The sequence below is a fragment of the Eleginops maclovinus genome, chromosome 3 (genome assembly GCF_036324505.1).
Source record: "Eleginops maclovinus isolate JMC-PN-2008 ecotype Puerto Natales chromosome 3, JC_Emac_rtc_rv5, whole genome shotgun sequence".
In the NCBI taxonomy this organism is placed as follows: Eukaryota; Metazoa; Chordata; class Actinopteri; order Perciformes; family Eleginopidae; genus Eleginops; species Eleginops maclovinus.
In genome coordinates this window covers 10,703,677-10,727,480 of record NC_086351.1, presented here as the reverse complement: position 1 = coordinate 10,727,480, position 23,804 = coordinate 10,703,677, and the positions used below count along the sequence as shown (strand labels likewise).

The window sequence follows — 23,804 nt, the reverse complement described above, 5'->3', positions numbered from 1 at the left end:
GAGATATACAATCTAACACCACTAGATAGCACTGTTAGCTGAAGCTGATTAAAATCGCTGCAGTAACCTCCCAAAACACACACACACGCACACAGCAAGAGGGCCTGGCAACGAAAACACAGAGAGTCTGCAGGGTTTAATACTAGTAGACATAAAATGCTTTTATTATTATGGTTATAGAGGCAAAAGATCTGAGCTGACATTCTATGGCATTGAGTTATAACTGTTTTTTGATGTTTTGTTTTTTTGAGATGCACATCATCAGAGGCAACAGGCAAAGGTTACATGTCATGCAAACTAGATAAATAACTCTTTATGTGTACCTTTGCTATAAAGTTAATCATCCACTGGCAATAATGTAGTGTTTTACGTTAAAAAAGGAAAGAGGAAAAATATACATACAGTATGTAAACAGTCAAAGAAATTGCACTTTCTCGGCTTGTTATTAGAAGCCACACTACTGAAAGAGAGCAGATATTTAACACTGGCAAAACTATTTCACTGTCACTGATTGTCTGACCAAAAAAAGCATATGCTCAGCTAAAAAAGGTGACGAGTTATTTAATCTACAAAAGAAATCATACAATCATAGTCAATTTTAGGGACAAATTACTGATATATTGGTCAGCTGTATAATCCGTTAAAAACATGTTAGTAAAATGAAATAAATGATTATTAGGTTGTATGTATTATCCCAATAGTATTGTCATGTATAATACTCATTGTACACGCTACTGCTGATAGGAGGAAAACACGTCTCTCTCTCTATGTACATTCACATGAAACTAAACGTTATGGTTTCTCCCACTAAGTGGATTAACCCAATGTTCCTAAAAGGAGAACAATCTACTTTGCAACTGTACAGAAAAATGACCTCCTATCCTCAAATATTCACAACCAAAAAAAACATATAATTCCTTATATAGTCCTTATCAGAGAAGATATTGCTTTTAAAGACTGCATGAGAGTTCACTTAGGTACGTACACAAGACAACATGGCACTTCTACAGAGCATTTGGGGAAAATCAATTCTAGTTTTCTCTCCTTTCTCCCCCAAGGACATTCTGATTGTCATTGCTTGGGAGCAAAAACATTCTCAAAGGCAGCCTGAAGTAAACAAAACACTTTTTATCCATCTCTCTCCCTTCCCCAGGAAGCAATACTGAAAATAGTCAACAATAAACATTCCTATCATGAATATATTTTGCCCATCTCTTTAACAGACAGCGCTCAAGCTGTCCTTTTTTTCAAAAAATAACTTCTTTCTTAAAACCTCATTAGAAATTCTCTTGCAGCAATGCCAAAATTCCTATCACTAAGCCCACCCCCTCCCCTGCCTATTCACTGGTACATAGCAGACACTGTCTTGGAAAAGTGAAGGAAAACCTACCACTGTCTCTCAACAGCTTTCACTTCACTCCTTGTCTAGTTTCCCAAAGGTGCAAAGTGACTTTGAAAGCTTAACGAGTAACTGAGGGTTCAATTTTGACCTACTTTGGGCCCAGGCTACATTTGTGTTCCCCCAGGCAGCTCCTGAGCTCCTTGACCCCTGGAAACGTCAGAACCGAAATGCTGCGTACCATATATGTCCACTTTCAGTCTGTGACCAATGTCTGTCTTTCCTAGTTTGCTTAAGGTGTCGAAGTAAAAGTGTATGTGTTTATAGTGTGTCCACTCAGCATACATACATACAGTCTTTAGTGTGCTTGATCATCCAGCACTAGTGCAAATTCATTTCAGCTGGTCTGTTTCTTTCTTTCATCCGGGACAGTCTTAACTCAGATTCTCTCATCCCTCGCCTCTTGGACAAAAGAAGTGTTGCCATGGTTTCATCCTTGGTATGATGCCCTTCAGAGTGCTCGGTTCACCACACTCATTTGTCAGTGTGTGAGATGTCTTTCTTGCATTTTTCAGCCGCAATAATTCTCCATCCCTCTTCTCCTTTTTCTCGCTTTTTCTCTGTGGCACTACTTCTGTTGGTAGCAGTGCTGTGACATCAGTTCCTGTCCATCTGTCCGGTGGTGGGCCTGGTCCCTTTCTCAGAGTGGTCCCACCTACGTAAAACAAGATACTATCAAGAAGACAATGCATATACATCTCCGAGTCCCTTGTGTTTCTGTGTGCAAGGCTCTGCTTACCTCTCAGTTAGCTTATGAATGCTGCAGGGTCAAAAGTAAATCATTCAGCCGTTTTCTTCTCTGTTCTCTGGTGCAGACCTCTTCTTCTGGTTTTTCTTCCTCTCTCTCCTCCTGTTGTCTGTTCTGGGTTTGGTTGGGCTGTAGTAAACAAGTTTGCACAATTCATTTCAAAAGCAGATTTGTTATTGATGTGGATTTTTTTGTTGTGTTTTGGTAGGGCTTCACTCACACTGGGGCTGGCAGTGAGCAAGCTGGAGGTGTCTTGACTCTGATGGTGTTCGTCACTGCTGATAACCGTCCCCTCAATGACCATGCCCCCTGCTTGCTGATCTGAGGGTCAGAGGTCAAACAGTATTGAAAAAAGCAAATCGTTTTACAGATACGTCTGTAATGATGTGATGTGCTTAGTTCCCTTTCCTTTCCTCTGCAACCAGTCAGTGAGTGTTTGATGGAAATGGTGTGGTTTGACTGCTTTAGGGGAAAGTCTGTGGCTTGGTTCATGGACACCAGCGATGGATGATAGAAATAGGGAAACATTTCTGCAGGGTCAAATTCTGTGGTTGGAAAACCACTTAGTTTCTGCTGAGTATGATATGGAGTGACAAGCCAAACATGAGGATGACGGGCTGTAAGCAGTGCACACACACATACACATCCATCCACACAGAAAAAACACACAGCACAGGACACCAGATGAAATCTGTATAGACGTTGAAATTAAAAAGTATAGAGTTGAAACACATACACGGATGCATTCACGAACACCTACAGAAACAAAAACTAACACACACACTTGCTTCATGGACCTGACTTGATGTGGCTTTCTTCCCCATCATCGGCTCCATCGCAGGACAGATGACATGAGTCCCTCCCCTCTTCCTCCACGTCTCTCTTCCTCTCCCTCTCTATCCTCAGTCGGATCTGTCTGTCTCTCACCATCTCCAAGTTCCTCACAAGGAAGACGTGATGTTTCACCACAAAGCTCCTGGACCGGCACGCAGGGAGAACTATTAGCTCACTGACATTGGTTCAGTAACAATGCATCAAGTAGTTTCTCTTGACATGTGAATTGAGTTATTTCCATACCTCTCAACACCGGTCAAAGGCTCCAGGTCGAGATGGGGATACAAGCCGGTAATTTCACTAGAGCTCTCCTGTAAAGAAAGAAAGGTGAAAGTTTTAAGACTAATCAGTAAAATTACGATCACATCTGAGTTGAGATTTGTTATCTATAAGCCCTGTTTTACAACGCAATTCTAGCCTAAAGTACAAAAAAATTGATTACTGTTGCTGTCCACTGGTAAAGGAAAACTTAAGTAATGTAAACTGTGTAAGCCCTGTTGACGGAGGGGGCAAAGAAGTCAAAGAGGGAGAGGGATAAAAGTGTTCTTTCTACAAGGTAATTAACTAAATCAGCCAAATATTAATACTACTAGATCACGTGTATTATCACACTTAGATTCAAGTTTTAAACTAGGCTGTAAGCTGTAGCCATCTTTATAAGAATAAAATAACAACTAGATTTACTTCATGTGAAAATCAATGGACCAAAAATATATATAATCAATGCCTCCTTTAGTTTTAAAACAAATGCAGTGTGTCCTGTGTTGTTGGTAGCTTTGAGAAAAAACTGAAGAAAATCTGGTTGTCTTTTTGGCACCAACAATAATAACACAACTCAACTCTAGGGGTGGAAAATTATTTATTTTTCAATAGAATGAAACAGCCTGAAGCCAGAAGAACTCACCGCTGTCTGATGAGAGGATAAACTCTTCACCTTCAGCCGGCCTGAATGACAAAGAGAGGCAGAAACACAGTAAGTTGCAGTATGAGTGAATTTATCTGACACTAAATCAACTAAACCTGAAGATAACACCTCCAAAGCTAGCTACCGAACTCACAGTAACGCCGCTTCCTCTTCAGGGGAACAGCAGGCTGGCTGTGAAGCTGTGACAACACAACATGAGAATTACATGCGAACTCATTCCACAAATCTCCTTGTATCATAACATTTTATCTCCAATGATGCTTCAAGTTGACTGACTAACTTCCTGATTCTGTGTTACAGGGCTCTTCAGTACCTGATTGTTCTGCCACAGCCACATCACATCATAAGGTAACTGGAAATTAATCCGCTTCAGCCTTAGGTACTTCCCTGGAGGACAAAAAGAAAGTTTGGATGAACTATCACAGCTACAACAAACTACATCACTATATCCTTTGTCCTTGTACTTACCAACATTTATTGGAGCAGGTAAAAGGCTGTATTCACGCTCCCCTGGAGTGTCTTCTATACTCTCTCTGCACAACTGCTGGGCTTGGGAGGGCGGGCTGTATAAGAGACAAATTTAATACATTAACTTAAAAATTGATAAGATAAAAAAGTTTTAAATTTGTTTTTGAATTCAGTCAACTCACTCTATAATTTTGTAATCATCAGAGTAAAGACCCGCCCTTAGAAACGTCTTCCTGGGAGGCTCGTCTTCCCTCTCCTCTCTTAGGATGGTTTCTGGTGGAGATGGAGCCTGGTCGAGCTCTGACTGGCTAAAACATTCAGGGAGGGTGTCAGACTCAGGTTTATCCTCAGCGACACTAAAAGGAAAGCATGAAGAGAGAGATAGAAAGATAGAGAGGAAAAAGAGAAAGAGAGAAAGGCACTGGTTTAGCACACAGTGCTGAAAACAGTGGGTTAATATAGCAATAGTGAGTGGTTGTATTGAATTTCTAAATCAACCAGCTCAGGTACTTTATAATACATTTGTGAGTGTTTACCTCTGTTGACAGGGAGAGTCACCATGTTTTCTCTTCTGTCGCTTCTTCCTCCTGGCCTGCAGCTCCAACTCAGTCACCTGCTGGATGGTGTCACCTCCTCTTTCTCTCTCTGGCCCTTCTTTACTCCCTACAGCTTCTCTACCATCTCTGTTATGTCCTGGCAAGTGGTCGTTGGATGACACGAAGGGAGCTGCAGATGAGTGTGTGGGGGACGATACAGCAGAGGGCAGTGGGTTCTTTCTGGGCCGTCCTGGCCTTCTCTTTTTTCCCCCTGCTACACTGTCGAGCGTTGGCACATTTTTCTGCTGCCCGCGGCTTCTTGAGTCACCTTGTAAACCTGCAGTCATTGAAATGGAAAGAGGGAGGGGTTGTGGCAGAGAAAGGCAGAAGGGGTGTAAGTGGCGTAAAGGAAATGAGACAGATGTGGATCAGTGATTGAGCCAGCAGGAGGTGTGAGGTGAGGCCAGTCTGGGCTGAGTCATGCGGATGGGACACAGATTATGAGTCACAACATTTCCTCTAACTGTTCACTTCTGGGAAATGCATTAAGAAGTGATTTATGTACACACATTTACCGCAAAAAAGAACAAGAATGGAAAGTTGCATACTTGCTAATGTAAGCATGCACACATATGCACTCATCCAATGAAATTGTTTTTGCACATTCAGTTAATGGGAAACACAATCTCAAAAGGCTGAGCAGGCAAAGAAAGAGACAAGAAATGTGGATGAATGTGCCCGTGGTAGGGTGCTGCACCTCAAAACACATGTGTGTTTAGTTAGATGATGAATTTATAATGAGTGTATTTGGCATCTTTTCAAAAAAACATTTTTCCTGCAAAACCTCTGCTTGCCCCCATTCTGACCTCCGTGCTATTCCTTCATCAATCTCTCCTGAAGTCATCTATCTTTTTGTCTTATTTTCCACAGACCCTGACAAGACTGACCACTCTTTCCTTATTGAATTTTTCCAAGTCAAATAGCCCTGTTGTCCAGCAGTGAGGGGTAGGCCAGACTTTAAATAGCCGATCTGGTGGTTCACTAATGACTGTGTTCACTGAGTAGCCCAGGGCTGCAACAGCGTGCGGTTCGCTGCAGGCAGGGAAGATTTCAAAGATTTCCTGGAAGTTTCCCATCAAGATGCAGCCCTCCTGCTATAACACTTTTTAAAAATTCCAACAGAGTGGTTGCATTTGTGTGTGTGTGTGTGTGTGTGTGTGTGTGTGTGTGTGTGTGTGTGTGTGTGTGTGTGTGTGGGTGTATTAGGCACGTCTACTGCACAGAAGAGGGAGACTGAAATTGGCTATAAAAAGAATGGAGTCTGAAAAAAACACTGTCTCTATATTGGGCAAACTGTTTGTGCCACAATTTCATCCCTACATTGTGCAAGTCATACTGTGCAAAGAGCCTCTTTGCATAAAAACCTATTCACTCAGCTATCTGTCATGATTTGTGTGCTGTTGCTGTTTCAATTATCATAAGCAATATTAACAAAGTTGTAGCATTTATCAGTATAGACAGTTCCCAGCACTGCAGTGTTTACACAGACTTTAGGACTAATGTTAACATGACCTCACAGCCATCAGACAGGAGGTACACCAGCACTCATTCATTCCCTCATTTATTGATTAAACCATTCATGCATCCTCACCTGTTCCTCTCCTCTCTGTCCATGCTGGTTCATCTCTCCTCCACAATCTGTCTCCACTTCCTGGATTCCTACTGGGCAATCCGCTCTTCAGACCCCTCCCCCCTGTTGCCACGACAGCTGATGTGAACAGGTTGGTGTGTGTTGGAGGCGGGGATGTCCTGTAAAGGTTTGACTCATCCTCACCGTCTTCGTCTTCTCCGTCTGATGCAATCAGTCTGCCTGTATTGTACTCCGCATTAAAGCCTTTCCAGCTGGGAGATGAATTTCCAAATCCTGTCCCTCCAAGGCCCCCAAATCTTTTCCAATTCTGGCCCAGGCCCCCCCAGCTTCCTCCAAATGACGATAGGTGAGAGGAACCCAACCCCAGTGAGGTGAGAGATGTGTGTTTGTACCTTTCTGCTGAGGATGACGATGTGGCAGCAGCAGTGGACCCCAGTCCTCTCGCCCCTTTCCTTCCTCCTTCTCCTTGCCCCAAAATGAACCCTGACCTTGACCTTGAACTGGCTAACACCTCCCTCTCCCTCCTATCTTCCTCCTCATCCTCATGCAACTCCTCCTCGTCATCCATGTCTCTCTCGCAGTGCCTGTGTCGATGTTTATGTTTGTGTTTGTGTTCGCTCCTCCCACAGCCACAGGAGAGGCTGGAGGTGAACCCTGAGCTTAGGTGTGGGCCTCCTCCACTGCCTCCCCCCATATCTCCCTCAGCCTCGCCTCCTAAAGCTCCTTCCCTCAGCAACCTGCTCCTCCGCCTGTGGAACCTGGCAGGGTTGAGGAGGAAGTGGGCATGATGGGACTGATGGGGGGCATACTGGTGCGGAGAGGGAATTGGATAGGAGCTGGGGAGGTGGTGGTAAAGTGTTGTGGCTGGAGGATAGCTGCTGTAGTATCCCATATTTTCAATGGTCTCCTGGAACTTTGAAGGGCAACCACACTGCCTGCGATCTTGCTTCCTATTGCAATGCAAAGGCTGGCAGGGGTAGAACGGCTGGGGGGAGAAGGAGGGATTACCAGCGTAAGATGAAGGGTGAGGCGAGTAGAAGCCATTCAGATTTATCCTGAAGATGTTGGAGCGGAGAGAATGGGAGGGGGAGTGATGACGCCTTCCTCCAGGAGCATTACCACTCCCATCATAGCCCTGTCCCAGGCCTGTCCTTGCCCAACCACGCCGCCCAATATGTACCTCGCTGAACTGACCGATCAGATCTTCTAACTCGGCCAGAAACTCTGGATCCTGCATGTGCAGCTGCTGGTGTTTCTTCTTATGTTTACTTTTTTGTCTCTTCATTGCATTGTGCCCAAGGCAAGGGTAAAAGTCAGAATGAGTGCACTTGTTGTGTCCTGGGCAGGGGCACAAGCAATTATAGGCAGAGGAACAGTCGTAATCCCTCCGCCTGTGCCTGTGTTTGTCTCTGTGCCGCTCCAGAGTAGAGGAGTTGCTGATGGGGTTTGTGTGTCTTGGCATGAGAGAAAGGGGGGAAGAGACAGGAGAGGGACGGTCCACAAGAGAGGAGAGGTGCTTTTGTCCCCCTAGAATAACCCCTGACCCCTGACCCAACCTGAACATGCCTCGAACTCCCCTATTCTCTGCTCGCTCAGAAACACTGTTGTTATCTGTTCCAATCCCGCTGTCGCTGGGCAGCGTCTCCTCGCTGTGCGACTCACTCCTGGGGGAGGGGTTGGCCTCTTTTAGGTGGCTGGGAGAGCCAGGTGTGTGATGCAACGCAAGGGTGGGACAGGAAAGCTTACATGAAGACTGGTGAAAGGGGAAGTGATGCCTTCCCTGACATGGACAACTCTTCTTCACAAAGGGAGAGAGGGATGAGGAGGAGGGAGGGCGTGGGGAGGTACAGGAGGACGATGGGGAAGGAAGGGAGAAGGAGTGAGGAAAAAGTAGGGAGGATGTTGGTTCTGTGAGGCTTCCTTCACTATAAGGGCTTTGGGCCCCACTGGAGTGTGTGAGAGATGGGGAGGGAAATGGATGAGAGGAAGGAGGCTGGGGTTGGTTAGAGGAGAAGAGACATGGTTCAGAGGAAGTGGTAAACAGGGATGATTGAGTGGCGCTCTTGGAATTAAGGTAAGATGTTAGGGCTTTTGGCTTGCGTCCTCGCCTCTTGCCCATGTAGATCGTCCCTCTCTTGCTCACATTGATCTGAGGGCCCAGCTTACTCCCAAAGGAAGATGACAGGGCTGAGAGTGTGTTTACTGTTGTAGCCTCTATCGATTTGCAAATTCCCAGAGAGGTCTCGCCATTCGCTGCCTGGCCTCCCCTTCCCTCCTTTCCCACATACCCAGAAAGCATTACCTTGTGAAGCCTCTTCTTCTTTCTTTTCTTCATCTCATTAATCAATCTCCTGATCTTTAGCTGCCTGTTCCCCTGTTCAGAAGGATGACAATCTTTATTCCTGTCAGTGCGATTCAGTGCGTCTCCACTCTGGTCTTCTGGGAGTGGTTGTTTGGGAGGACGGCCACGCTTCTTGGGACTGGATTTAGACTGAGCGGCACACTGCAGTTTGGGACTTGGCTCTAGCACAGGGGCTTTCTGAACTGCGTCACACCCCAGAAGAGGCACATCAGTAGGGATAGCATTGGGTGAAAGTTTAGGGGGAGGTTCATCTAAGCTAGAGCTCGGGGTTTTAGGGCGGCCTCTTTTTCGGGCAGGGGTTATTTGGCATCTGGAAGCATGGTGGCTAAGGTCTGATGTGGGGTGACCCTGCTTTGGGGATGAAGGTTTGGTTGCAGAAGAGAGTGGGGAGCAGCTGCTGGTTACAGAGCTAGACGGAGATTGTCGGGATTCATCAGTCTGCTGAATGGTGGCCTTGGCAGGAAGGGGGGACTTGGGGTTTTGGGGAAAGCTATGTAGAGGATTATGTTGGGAACCTGACGGGGCTTCCTGATTTTCTGCCCTCTGAGCTCGTTGCACAAGCTTGGTCCAGCTGGGCCGTCTGGCTTTGCGTTTCTTGAGCGGACGGCTGTCCTGCTCTTGGGGGGAACGAGGGGGAGAAATAGGGGCACGGGCAGAGGGAGTGGGCAAAGACAGCGGAGCAGAAGAAGAGGGGTGGCTTGGAGGCACATTTGAATGTCTTGTGACATCTTGTTCTTTTGATTTACTGGTGTCACCTGTTGCTGGCTCTGCTTGTTTAACTGGCTTGCAACCGTCATCCGTCTTTTCTTTCTCATCTGATCTGCCTGTATTTACTATTTGACATGTTTTATCTAGTTTACCAATATCAACTGATTCTCCACATTTATTATCCTCTGTTTGTTGTCTGTCTGGGCTAAGTTTATCCCTTTTTTTCAGCTCAGGTTTTCCTTTTTCAATCATTAACTCATCCCTCAAAATATCATCAGTCTTCAGTCTTTCATCCTTTTCTTTACTGTGCCTTGATTTCCCCTCCTTCCCTTTATCCTTCCCTTTATCCTTTTTCTTCTTCTTTCCTTCATCCTTTCTGATCTCACTCTTTGCTGTTTCAGCCTCCAATTTATCTCGCTTAGATTTTCTGTCTTTCCGTTTCTCTTTCTTTGCTTTCCTCTCTTTGTCTCTCTTTTTCTCTAGAGGGGGATCCTGATCTTTAGACTGGGCAGAGGAGATATCCACAGAGAGGGAGGACTGTGGTTTAGGGGTGGCTGAATAAGAGGAAGGAGAGTCTGGCCTACTCTTGGTGGAAAGGCTGAGTTCTTTATGGGAGCTGATGGAGACTGGAGGTTTTGCTGAAGAGTCCATGGAGGAAACAGAGGAAAAACTGCTCTGTTTTCCAACTTTGCTTTTCGACGAGGTGGAAGTGCCATGGATGCCAGCAGAGCTTTTCCCATTAGATAGTCCCTTCTGTTTTGTTGTCTGAACCAAACCATTATGTTTCTTGGAGTTCTTTCCTTCATTCCTGGTTTCCAGTGCAGATGGGACTTGGATGCCTGCGTCGGTAGGTGTGGAGGAAACTGTCTGGTCTATTGTAGGCGAGCAGGGTTTCTGTCCTGCATTGATAGTCTGCCCATTGATATTAGGAAGCTTCTCTTTCTTCACTCTCTCAGATGAACTATTTGATTTCACCTCCGTCTTATCAGCCAGTTTGACAGGAACCTAGGGATGGCAAACACAAAATATCTGTCATAGAAAACAATGGCTGTGGCTTTCACTAGATGTTGGTTGACAACATTGAAGTACAATGGGAAAGAGACAACCACTGAAATGCTTTTGCTTTTGTCTGCCCATTAAAAGAGAGAGTGAGGACAAAATGACTCAATCAGGCAAGGAAAAGAGGGCATACTGAAGAGAAGGAGAGTGAGGTGATGGAAACAAGAATGGGGTTGACACAGAAAGGAGAAATACAAAGGCAGAGAAACAGAGAGAACGGGAGTGGGACAGGGACAGGGGGGAGTGAAAGATAAATGAGAGCAGGTAGAGGAAAGAGCGGATGTAAAAATAGAAGAGAGGGACTGATATAGAGAGCCATGGAGAGACAGAAAGAGAGAGAGAAAGCCCTGCTATTGGTAGCTATAAATTGCCACTCATACAGATGAGAAGGCTTGACATTTTGTACTTATCCTATAATTTTGGTATGCTGCAGCTTGAGTGGCGTTTTCTGCAGCTAAAGTAATAAGCTTTCCCTTGGGTGATTGTCATAGGGACTGATGGACCAATGTCTGTAATAGCTCCAAGTGGTTGCCGTGCTGTTTTCCTATTTATAGGTCTGTTTCTTTAAATGAGCTACTTAGGTTTCAGTCTTGAGACAATAGCTCATTTGACCTTATTACAACTGAGCACAAAGCTGGGGCAATTTGCACCACATAAGCATGTCTGGTGATGAACTGCAAAAACTAAAGCAGAGCAGCTAACATGAAGTTTATCTGTGTGTGAGTGTGTACCCTTGTACTTTACTTACCTGTTTGGCAGACTTGGTTCCCTGGCTGATAATGGCAGGGACTGAGACTGTCTTGGAAGCTGTGGTAGACGCTGGCTGTGATGACGATGATAATATTGCAACTGGTGGTGAAGCAGCAGATGCATTTTGTTTGAACGTGGTCTGGACAGCATCCAACACTGAGCATTGATCTCTGGTTGCCTCGACTGGAGTAGAGCTGGTTTTGTTTTGCTGTCCCCCTTCTCCATCGCCCTTTAGCACCCCCCTAGCTTGCCTCTGATAGGTCCTGATGGTGGGCTTGCAGACATAGCTTTCCAAGATCTTCGGCGGTTTCTTGGTGCGTTTGGCCTGGAGCCCAATGCGGAGTCGTACATTTCCCTCTGGGCAGGTGGTCTCCCTGCCAGAGATCTGAAGCTGTTGTTGCCCTGTGCTTCCACAGCGGCCCTCGATGAGCAGCTCCAGCACTGCCCCCTTGTCCCCTTCTCTCTTTTTCCCTGCTCCTCTCTTCTCCTCCTCCTTCTGCCCAACATCTGCATCCCCCTCACCCCATCGCTTTTTCTCTGAAACTTCAGAGTCTTCAGATGCAGGGGTGGGGTCCACAGTGGAGTTTGTGGTTGGAGGGGTTCCCCCCTTCACTCTCTGGTCCATCAGAGAAGTCAGGGGGGAGAAGCAGGAACCTGTGGGGTCCCCAGTTTAACACTTTTAAATTACCCCGGTTGGGTTTCTGTACTCAAGAGCAAAGAGCAGAATGTAGGTTTAGATTCCCAAAAATAATATCCTGATATAGTCCAAGATCAGTTGGGCTTTTTATCCAGCGAACGAAGGTCTTCCTCTGGTCCTTTAAGCTTGAACTGAGATGGAGTTTGAGGGAGAGAGAGAAAGAGAAAGAAAAAGAAAAGACAGTAAGACACAGACAGAAAGATAGAGAGGCCAGTGATTAGTCATTTCAGTGAGCTCAGATGCTGAGTAGCAGCAGTACAGGAATCGAAGGGAAAGTACCCTTCCTGCAGGCAGCTGTGGAGAGGTGCTTAAGTCTGTGTCCACAGAGATGATCTCATCATACAGAACCTACAGATCTCCTCACCCAGGGGGGCAATCAGCGCCACAGATTCCCAGAATGTTGGCACAAACTGGAAGAAAGACCTACTCACATTCTTCAATAACAGCCGCAGCTGGTTTTCTCAAGTAATCTGTAAATAACGGCAGCTCTGAAAGACAGCAAACACTGCCCAAACCTTTTACTTATGCTCACTCCGCCTCCTCTTCCCAAATCAATATATCAATCAATCAGCTCCTGACTAATTCAGTCACTTATCTAGTCTCCTCCCCTTCTCTCCCCACTGTCTTTGCGCCTTCTGTTCTCAGCTACTCCCACAAGCACTTCTCCACCCACCCTTCCCTCTGCTGTACTTTCTTTTCTCTCCGAAACTCCCCTTTTCATGTTGGGCAGAAAGCTTTTGCATGCATTCTCTATTAGTCCCATCTACTCTCTCTCTCTCTCTCTCTCTCTCTCTCTCTGTAGACCACACAGTAAAATGGTCAACTCATACACTGTATCCATGTTAATCAAAACCATATTTCCTCCTCCACTTCGTTCTTTTCCTCCTCTTCAACCTAAATCCCTCCATTCAGAGTCAGACCATTCCCCTCCTCCTCTTTCAGTAGTGGTAACACAAATCCGTAGGAAAGGGTAAAACTTATTTTTGGAAAGGAGTGCAAATTCCTCCTCCTCCCATTGCTTCCTCTTAGTCAAGTAAGCTTTTCATTGACCCCATTGTAAATTGCCTTTTAATGTGACATTATAGCAAGAAACACAGCCTAAAAAAACATTCTCCTCAACAGAAATAAAACTTCCACTCTCCCTTGTCCTGTGTTCAGCCCAGTTTTTAACATATCGAAGGGAAGCAGCATCTTCTGTCATGCTTCCTTCATTATATTCACTTGCTCATCCATTTTCTAATAAAACACACCCGCCAAGCTTTCTTGCAGTCCTCTCATGAGAGCTTCTTATGAAATAGCTCATCTGTCTCTCAACGCCCCAAACTGCCTACTTAAACTTACAAAAGCATCTCAGATAATGTTTTCATTTAAGAGCTCAGTGGGCTATCTCTCCTGCCTCTTGGTCCCTCCACACCCAAACTCTTTCCTTGAATCGTACAGAGCTCGAATAAACATCTGTTCCAGTAACTGTTATGTAACAGTTTTGAAAAGCATTTCCGAGGCCAAACTTCCTTACAATTAAATAAAATGAGCACAGAGATGGACAGTGGTCCTCTTAGAAAACTGCAGCCTCTTTTATCATGACCTCTTCTCCCAAGGCCCAACCTGCATGAAGAAGATACAGGCACGAGAAGAAGTTTGACTCCTGTCGCGTGAAGAAGAGCGAAGTAAGGAATAAGAGTGGCAGGTTTTCAAACTTAAAAGGGCAAGCCCATTCAATAACAGTGAAAGTGCATACTTATAGCTTTTTATACTCTCCAGAGCTATACCTCTCAAACATAACTCAAAATTATTCCAACATTAGACTAGAAGCTATTTCCAGTGACAGGATGATGGGTGGACTTGACGCTGCAGTCAGTGTGGGTTCCTCGGCGGCTCTAAGGTGACGATTAAATCATGATAATGGCCCTCCATATTTCCAGCCATCATCACCATCCCATGACGGTGTTATCATCAATAACTACAACACCATTATCCTCTGCCTGACAACAGCAGGAGCACAGAAGCCCTGCTGGAAATTAGGGCTGCTGTGATGGCATCTTAAAATACTAAAGCCCCACTCCACAGATACAGGGAAGTTTCTCACGTGAGTCTCTCTCTCTCTCACACACACACACTTTTTACTAGTTAGTGTATTATAAGTGTGTTGATCGTACATTGTGTACCCAGGTCGCAGCTGCGTAGGTTGACAGATGTTGCTACTGTAGATACAGTATGGGCAGTGGGGGTGTTACCGCACTTGAGCAACCACTCACTGGTTTACTGAGGACGTCAACAGGGGCTTCCTTCTCAAAAATGACTTTGCGCACCACTGAAAATCACTATCCGCCTGATGCTGTCGCACTTACAAAAGATACACACATGCACGTGTTGTTGTTGTCGTCACTCCTGTCTCCAAAAATAAAAAATAAAACACGTTTAAGCGACCTGAAATATACAAAAATTGAAACTCAACATGGAAGTGGGGTAGCGTCAAAATGTGTGCTCGTGGTGTTATTAATGTGGATTAGTCCCCGAGCCACCTTTTCCTCTCTTCTATCTGTCCTCTACCAGCCCTTCTGCTGGTGTCAGCAACATTGAAATAAGAAATATCACCGTGCACGGAGAACAGGGGGAGAAACATACTCGGCAACAAGGGGATAAAATTAGCGCAACGCGGATGCACAACATTACCAGTAAACTACAAGGCTAAGAGCTCGCTGTTGATGACAGGCCTGCACACATTAATACAGACTGCCATGAAAATCTGTAATAAGGCTACGTAGGCTACTCACCCGAGAGCGCGTCCCGGAGCCAACTGCGTTTCGGCATGAGGTTAAGGTGTTGCTGTCCTGCTCCCCCCTTCTGCAATCCCGAGCTTTTGGCGCATTAGATGTTGCTTTGATTACATAACTAACGCAAGCAGAGGTTAAAACACCTCCTAAAACCGAGTTTAAGCCTCATCGGAGCGCGGAGCCTACTGTGCAACAACATTGGCGCGGGTGTTTTCATAATCATACAGTCGACAGATCGGCGCGTCTCTGCAGCTAGGTGGCGGACTGGTTACACTACAGCGGCTCTTGTTTTTGCCCACTTCTCTCGGGGAAAGTTACATCGCTCACCGCTAGTAATAATGGCTGAGATTGTGCACACACAAGCTGTTAACGTGTCCGGATGACGGGACTGCAGCAGTGTGTGCGCAGGGTTATAGGCTGTGACATATAGAAGTGCGGGAATGCAATTGCGTGGCCATTTTCATGTGGGGAGACGAGGAGATAAAATACTGGATCTCATTGCGGTTCATAGCAGGAGATTGGGGAGGGCTATTTAGACTTAATAAAATGGCGACGACTTGTCTAAAGTGGGCTGCTGTTAGGAATTTGGGGAGCAGCTAAAAAGTTGTGTCGCTGTAACGTAATATGGGATTGCTCTAGTGGGAGAGGAAGGAAAGGCAGGCTGGAGGGAAGCACTTATTCAAAAGTTAATACATGAGAGATGTTTATTATGTATCAGTTAATGAGGAAATATAAATCCAAAACCACAAACTATATTTACTTAACAGGAATGACACAACATTTATTTAACCTACTACCAAGTGAACCTACAATTATTATAAGATAATTAACTGTATAGTTGTAATATTCATGATGATTTTAATAATAACAATATAACTTTCCTAATTTGTAAAGCTTTTACTTTTGTGTTAATTAAGTTGTATCAAGTAATATCGATAGTAGAAAACAACAACACATTTTTGAGGTTTGGTTGTTTTCAGGATAAACACTACAGCTTGGTCCAGTGACTAATACTTTTGGGCTCTTAGTGGCCCCATTTCCTCATGTTTTCCATGCAATGTTTACACAACTGTGTACAATTCTAAAATACACATTAAGAGCACACTGCAGATACGCTTCATCGTGAATAAAGCCTCTACCTAGTAAATAACCACAACTTCCTGAGGGTTTGCTGTATACACAAGATGTTTTGGATATATGAATCTGCACAAAGGACAACATTTAGCTTAGACTAAAGTTTTTAACACTAAATAGATCCCTCTAAAAGACAGACAAAATATTTAAATAGACATATGCAAAACAATGGGCGACATGTAATAAACATGATGGTACAGATAAACTACAATACCAATAAATTGAACTAAAAAACATAATTTCAACAATATAACATTTTTAAAAACTTGAAAAGCATCTCAGCATCTTTTAGAGCTTATAAGAGTCTTAATAATATTGGACTTCACAAAACAATCCAGTAAAATATGGTGGGTGGGTAACTTGTGTTATTCTGCATTGATGTATGTAAATTGTACCATATGTAAATACAACGTTTATGTGTTAAATGTATCCTATTCAAGAGATTTAATGACATTTTAATGTGTCAAAATGACATACTCCATTTTCCTCAATTGTTGTTGCCTGACTCGCAGCGCCTCATTGGCTAAAAATAATTGTGATGGCGTGACGTCACTTCCTGCTCTGAACAGCATGAAGCGGTGCCCATGACAGATCTGGCACATTGACTTTACCTGGAGGTGTGCAGTTTACCCTCTCTTTAAATCCCTCCAGAGAAGTTTCTCAGTAGATGACATCAACCGAAATCTTCGTCCGTGATTTTTAATGAACTCAGCAGCAGGTAAAGTTGCGCTTTAACCAGCTCCGCATTGATAATGTTTCCTGATGGGCACCACAGCTAAGTTAGCTGTTAGCTTAGTGTTTACGCAAGGTTACAGGACACTGCTGTGTTATACACACTGTTCTCTTCTTTAGCTCTCCCTTTAATTTAACTTAAATGAATGTCGTCTTGATTGTTTCAGATCATGGCTCTCCAAAGACTGTCCTTCAGACTACGGCAAACGGTAAGCTCACTGTTAACAGCAGGGTTAAGTTAAAGGAGAAGATGCAGAAACTGGACAGTATGTTCAAAATCTATTTTTATGTATATTCTTGACCTGGTTCAGCTGCTCTGATTACAAAACTAGAAGGAAATAAATGTGTGTATTGATGGTTGTGGTGATAAACTGATCTATAACATAGAACTGTACGGTTTTGGGTGGAGGGGTGCATTACATGCTTTCATAATTTACAGTTTCCGGTAAATGTAATGAACACAAATCAATAAACTAACACAACCATTGTTTTACCGATGTTGTTCAAAGAGCTATCCATGGGAATTATCGCTCACATAGTAGGGTTTACAGTATGTTCTTAAAAAAATCAAGCAAACCAACATTTATAACAGACTTTGTCATTTGGTACATGTGCATCCAGATCAGTACTGTATGCCAGGCAGGAAAGCATCACCTGTGTGCTCTTCTATTCACCATAATACTCTTGTATATTACTGTTAATACTCCCAACATATCTTAATCTAATCTAAATGACACTTGAATGTTGATCATAGCACATGTCTGTTTAGATTATTTTTCAGTTTTATCCTTTTTAAACAGTGTCTTGAAGACTCATATGGTGTATAGCCACCTGATGTATAGCGCTTGAATACAGAAATATTTACCCTGTTAAATGTTTACAGGTAACGCATGTACGGTCCCTTCATACCAGTGGATGTGGGCAGCAGCAGGCAGCTGTGGTTGTAGAGTCAGAACCTGAGCCCCTCTCAGTTTTCAGAACACAAGAGAATGATCCGGTAAGCAGATCTGGTTTTACTCGTCATAATGCCAAAATGCAGGGGAATGACAGCTAACCTGCTTAATAGCAGTAGATTCGTTTGTAGCAGCAGTTGTCGGTACATTTGAATAATTTCAGTTTGTAAGCTTACTGTTTATCTCTTTCCAGGCATGTCAGTCAGAGAAGCACATGGGACAGTATTACGCGTTGCCCTCCCCACACATCCGCACCCTGTTCCCTCATGGTCTCCCAGGGCGCTTTGAACAACAGGTATGTGCTTATGTACAGTGTTTTTGTGACTTTGATCTATTTTATTTGTACTATGAAAACCAATATTCATGTATGTTTTTTTTTTTTTAGCTAAAGACGTTCAATGAAGCCTGTATGATGGTGAGGAAGCCATCTCTCGAGGTCATATCTTACCTGAAGAAAACAGACTTCAGCAAACCGTCACTGCGATATTTATTCTGTATCCTATACAACACATAATCCGACTCACTCAGATAATCAGTTCATGTTCTCTTGATGCTTATGATTAACCTGTTGTTAACCTTAATCAAGTTGTTCAGACGGCTTAGCTGGAAGTGGGAAAACAATGTCTCTCTGTCACACAGTCCACTTCTGCTACACACAGGGGTGGCTGGTGCTGCATATTCCTGATGGTAAGACAAACACTATCACACATACTAGTGGATCAACTGCTGCCTCTGTACAGAAAGTATCAACATTGATTCTCCTATGTCTTTTGTGTTTTCTCTTATACAGCTCACATCTGGATGAAGAACTGTAAGGAGCTGATGCCGTCATCCTATAATGAATCTCGCTTTGATCAGCCTTTACAAGCCTCTGAATGGTTACGCAACTTCCGAATCACAAACGAGCCCTTCCTCTCAAAGGTAATTATCGTGTGTGCTTTAATGAACATCAGTCACTAGACACTATTTGAACAGGCTGTAAATTTAGAACATGATCTTGATGACTCTTGAGTATACAGTAGGCTTGTAATATAACAAAATGTCTCACAATACCAAGCATGTAGGCATTTATAAGCTTTAAATGAGACATGACTGCATCTCACAGCAGTTTAGGTCGCATGCTGATACATATTAGCCCATTAAACCTACGTTTTATGACACCACCTGAATTTACCCACATGTACAGCTGTAAAAGCACTGTGTCTGTGTGGAGCTGGAGCAATATAACAGCATGATATGTTTGAGGTTTATAATTTGTGGAGAATGTTATACACTTACTGTACTGAAGTGCTCTTTGGCCTGTAAGAATTAATTTAAATAAAAGTGTTTTGATGCAGCATCTGCATCAAAACACTTATATTGATTATGGTTGGTTAGTTGTATGAATTAATGTCATTGTCACCATGGAGAAAACTAAAATATTGATAGCTCAATGTGAAAAAAACATTAACATTAAGACCTTGTTCATGAATTAAAATGAGGACGTATCCCATATACACACATATTTAATTTAACTGATTTTTTTTCCCTTCTCCCAGATAAAAACAAAGCAGCGCTATGTGTGGACGAAGAGAGAGTTCACCGAGGAGGGAAGTTTACTAGGACAGCTGGTGGATCAGGTGAGTTTTTCTCACTCCTTTTTTTTCTCAAAATATTGATTTGTGTTCATTCGAATGTGATTGATCTTACTTTTGGAGACATTTTCATCCGTTAGTTGTATTTTCTGTCTGTTACCTATTCTTTCCTTCTTGTGCCCTACCGATTTCCCCTCTGCTTAGCGGTGATCAATAGCCAATGAACCGAGCATGGAGATGGATCAGCACAATATTTTTGGACAATGGCAGGAAAAAGCAGTAGATTTATGTTCAGCCTGTGAATTTTTACACCTCTTCCAATCACTCATCTTGCTCTATACTTTTTCCTCCCTAATACGGAAACAAAGAGACAATAGTGCTGTCTCATTTGTCTGTCTTGTCACTAAAACAAGTTTTTGGTCTCTGTTGTAGGCTGTAAATAGATCTGATATTAATAGCCATCCTCCTGACAGCACATTATTAGAACTGAACATTTCAGTTGTGTTATGTTAGTAACTCCCTTATGTATATTATACAACTATTTTTACACATGCAGTAGTCCTCTCCTGTGAACATGCTTTGATGTGTCACATTGGTGGAGTGGGCCCTTTTGTTGCTTTCAAGAGAATGTCATCAGGGGTCTGATGGTATTATTTCTTTCTGCCGTAGGGTATATCTCGTGTGAAGAGCAGCAGTGATGTGGTGGGGGCAGTGTTGAAGGAGCTGAGGCTGCAGAGCGGGCAGCCAGAGTCGGACTTTCGCATGGCCGTGGCTGTGGATGGTGTCAACGCCCTGTGGGGACGATCCACCATCAAGAAGAAGGATAAGAGTCCGGTGATGAAACACAAAAACAATCCTTTCATATTTGGGCATTCAGTTTTGACTGATTTAGAGGTGTTAACTGTTCTTTTTTTTTACCATCATCAGGTGGAACCAGATGAGCTGACTTTGGTTTATAACCTGAAGAAGCTGCTGACAAAGGACTGGGTGAGCAGAAGGCACTAAAGGCTATGTCCAGTGATGCATAAGAATATTGTATATTTATTAGTATTTTGTTCCTTGTTGACGTATACTTTCTTTGTCTCAGACTGGAGGCGCCATCCTCACCACTCTGTCTCAGACAGGGTCTCTCTACACCCCGAAATTTGCGTACTTGCCTCAAGAGCTGCTGGGCAAGGTCAGAGATCGTTTTAATATACAGTGGGGCAAAAAAGTATTTAGTCAGCCACCAATTGTGCAAGTTCTCCCATTTAAAAAGATGAGAGAGGCCTGTAATTTTTATCATAGGTATACATCAACTATGAGAGACAGAATGAGAAAAAAAAATCCAGAAAATCACATTGTAGGATTTTTAATGAATTAATTGGTAAATTCCTCGGTAAAATAAGTATTTGGTCACCTACAAACAAGCAAGATTTCTGGCTCTCACAGACCTGTAACTTCTTCTTTAAGAGGCTCCTCTGTCCTCCACTCGTTACCTGTATTAATGGCACCTTTTTGAACTCGTTATCAGTTTAAAATACACCTGTCCACAACCTCAAACAGTCATACTCCAAACTCCACTATGGCCAAGACCAAAGAGCTGTCAAAGGAGACCAGAGACAAAATTGTAGACCTGCACCAGGCTGGGAAAACTGAATCTGCAATAGGTAAGCAGCTTGGTGTGAAGAAATCAACTGTGGGAGCAATTATTAGAAAATGGAAGACAGACAAGACCACTGCTAATCTCCCTCGATCTGGGGCTCCACGAAAGATCTCACCCTGTGGGGTCAAAATGATCACAAGAACGGTGAGCAAAAATCCCAGAACCACACGGGGGGACCTAGTGAATGACCTGCAGAGAGCTGGGACCAAAGTAACAGAGGCTACCATCAGTAACACACTACGCCGCCAGGGACTTAAATCCTGCAGTTCCAGACGTGTCCCCCTGCTTAAGCCAGTACATGTCCAGGCCCGTCTGAAGTTTGCTAGAGGGCATTTGGATGATCCAGAAGAGGATTGGGAGAATGTCATATGGTCAGATGAAACCAAAATAGAACTTTTTGGTAAAAACTCAACTCGTCGTGTTTGGAGGAGAAAGAATGCAGAGTTGCATCCAAAGAACACCATACCTACTGTGAAGCATGGGGGTGGAAACATCATGCTTTGGGGCTGTTTTTCTGCAAAGGGACCAGGACGACTGATCCGTGTAAAGGAAATAATGAATGGGGCCATGTATCGTGAGATTTTGAGTGAAAACTTCCTTCCATCAGCAAGGGCACTGAAGATGAAGCGTGGCTGGGTCTTTCAGCATGACAATGATCCCAAACACACCACCAGGGCAACGAAGGAGTGGCTTCGTAAGAAGCATTTCAAGGTCCTGGAGTGGCCTAGCCAGTCTCCAGATCTCAACCCCATAGAAAATCTTTGAAGGGAGTTGAAAGTCTGTGTTGCCCAGCGACAGCCCCAAAACATCACTGCTTTAGAGGAGATCTGCATGGAGGAATGGGCCAAAATACCAGCAACAGTGTGTGAAAACCTTGTGAAGACTTACAGAAAACGTTTGACCTCTGTCATTGCCAACAAAGGGTATATAACAAAGTATTGAGATGAACTTTTGTTATTGACCAAATACTTATTTTCCACAATCATTTGAAAATAAATTCTTTAAAAATCCTACAATGTGATTTCCTGGATTTTTTTTCTCATTTTGTCTCTCATAGTTGAGGTATACCTATGATGAAAATTACAGGCCTCTCTCATCTTTTTAAATGGGAGAACTTGCACAATTGGTGGCTGACTAAATACTTTTTTGCCCCACTGTAGTTTGCTTAGCTCTTGTCCTCAAGCTCGGACAGCAGTTGAGTCTTACCTTCTCTTTTCAAACTTTGGTCATTAGTCTGGAAATATCGAACCTGGGCTTTTGACTGCATCACTTCTAATCCTCAGAACTGGTGTGCAAAAGTTGTTTTTAAGATTTAGAATTTAAATAAATTGACACACAACCAAACATTATGATTTTGTTGTTGCTTTTAAGCAAGCATCTTCCTTTTTTGTTGTGAATGTTCAACAAAGCAGCCAAACTATCCAGTGGTAAAGCTGCCACATCATAATATCCCTTTTAACTGGATCAATAAATCCATCATGTTCACCCTCCTCTTCCATTCATACTGGACACCAACTGTGAATCAACGTAGGGTCATATAACATTCTTGCTACTTCACCAAATAAAAAATAATTTGATGTCATAATAACATAATATTAACTAATTTAGACTCTTGACAAATTACCCCAAAAAATAGTTTCAAGATGCAATTATCTGCAAATGCTGGAATTTGATTGTATAACAATGAATGACTCAATTTTAAAGATAGTAACTGCGCCTGTGGTGCATTATAAACAATGATATGCTTGATGATTGATAAATGTGTTAAGAGTTAGTGATTTATTGCATTTAAATAGTGATATTTTCTGATAATGCTCTTTAGAGATTGATATTCTGCATGTTGACTTCCTGTGTGTGTTTTGCTCTTCAGAGGGGGTTTGACAGCATGGACCCGTTCATCCCGGTGTCGGTGCCCAACTACAGCGAGAAGGAATTTGAGAGCTGTTACCTCTACTTGATTGACCGCCATTGGTTGCAGCATCCACAGAGTGAGTGATCCTACTGTGGATGTTTATCTGTATATGAAAATATATCTATGTTATGATGTTTAGTAACTTTAAATTATGTTCTTCCTCCTAAACAGGTCGAACAGAGGAAGGAAAGAAAGAAATCATCTTTTTGAGCAACAGAAATCCATCAATGATGGACAGAATTTGTGCCTCCCTATAAAGGCTTACACATATGTACACACACACACACACATAAATATCACACACATACACACAAATATCACATCCATTCAAACTGTCGTAAATACATGAATATACAAATGTCTGTGTCCATAATATCTATAAATTATGATGAATGTGTGTTTCTTTGATAATAAAATGTTGAATTATATGAAAAAGTACTTTGTTTTTATTAAAAGAAGTTGGATAATAATTTGACACCCAGTAATAAAAAACTAAATTCAAAATGCAGTCTTTGATTGCAATTACCTCTGTATTTAGTATCAGACGAGGTAAGATGGAAGCCATGGATAAGATAACGTTTATGACTGTGGATTTGAGAAGCCTCCTTTATTAATAAAAATTGTATTATCTGCCACCTAGTTGTGATCATTTCTTTGTGTTATTGAGATGGGAAGCCATCAGTGAAATGAGTGCAGAAATGGTTTTAAATCCGTATTTTGAGAGCTGCAATGTTTTACTTTGACAAAGCTATTACAATACAAGTTTTATAACATTACATAAATATATACAAAGGTGGTTTCTTAAAGTCTTTGTTAACTTTCAAAAAACAAAAGATAGCTTGGATTACATCAGACCAGTCAAACTGATGAACTCCTTTAGCGTAGTTTATGGTACAGCGTCACCTAGCGGCCGTCTACATTACTGCAACGTTGGTCACGTGAT

The 23,804-nt window shown here is 43.1% G+C and overlaps 2 protein-coding genes across 9 annotated transcripts in view; one reads left to right on the top strand and one right to left on the bottom strand.

Annotated features, from left to right (window-relative positions):
- The window catches only part of dap3 (death associated protein 3), a 39,610-nt gene that overhangs the window by 8,767 nt on the left and 7,039 nt on the right, over positions 1-23,804 (top strand). Inside the window, exons 2-14 of one of the 3 annotated variants that reach the window (XM_063878599.1) lie at positions 16,621-16,763; positions 16,945-16,986; positions 17,661-17,774; positions 17,924-18,025; positions 18,116-18,224; positions 18,325-18,417; positions 18,521-18,651; positions 19,269-19,349; positions 19,974-20,138; positions 20,232-20,291; positions 20,392-20,481; positions 22,820-22,937; positions 23,033-23,147. In XM_063878599.1, coding sequence (XP_063734669.1) covers positions 16,948-16,986; positions 17,661-17,774; positions 17,924-18,025; positions 18,116-18,224; positions 18,325-18,417; positions 18,521-18,651; positions 19,269-19,349; positions 19,974-20,138; positions 20,232-20,291; positions 20,392-20,481; positions 22,820-22,937; positions 23,033-23,118 — 1,188 coding nt within the window. In that variant the 5' untranslated portion in view covers positions 16,621-16,763; positions 16,945-16,947 and the 3' untranslated portion in view covers positions 23,119-23,147. The other 2 variants (XM_063878598.1, XM_063878600.1) reach the window with 2 other exon arrangements.
- LOC134861400 (histone-lysine N-methyltransferase ASH1L-like) lies at positions 136-15,259 on the bottom strand. 6 transcript variants are annotated; one of them, XM_063878588.1, is made up of 14 exons: positions 14,912-15,257; positions 11,439-12,268; positions 6,562-10,636; positions 4,911-5,247; positions 4,557-4,730; positions 4,375-4,469; positions 4,220-4,293; positions 4,040-4,085; positions 3,886-3,926; positions 3,225-3,292; positions 2,945-3,123; positions 2,368-2,468; positions 2,139-2,276; positions 136-2,071 (listed from the first exon to the last, which is right to left on the bottom strand). In XM_063878588.1, the coding sequence occupies exons 2-13, from the start codon at positions 12,063-12,065 to the stop codon at positions 2,151-2,153; spliced, it is 5,943 nt and encodes a 1,980-aa protein (XP_063734658.1). In that variant the 5' UTR covers positions 12,066-12,268; positions 14,912-15,257; the 3' UTR covers positions 136-2,071; positions 2,139-2,150. The 6 variants fall into 6 exon arrangements, 4 of the variants coding, with proteins under 4 accessions (XP_063734658.1, XP_063734657.1, XP_063734659.1 ...); XM_063878587.1 differs by having other exon boundaries at positions 136-2,054; positions 14,912-15,256; XM_063878589.1 differs by having other exon boundaries at positions 136-2,054; positions 4,557-4,682; positions 14,912-15,256.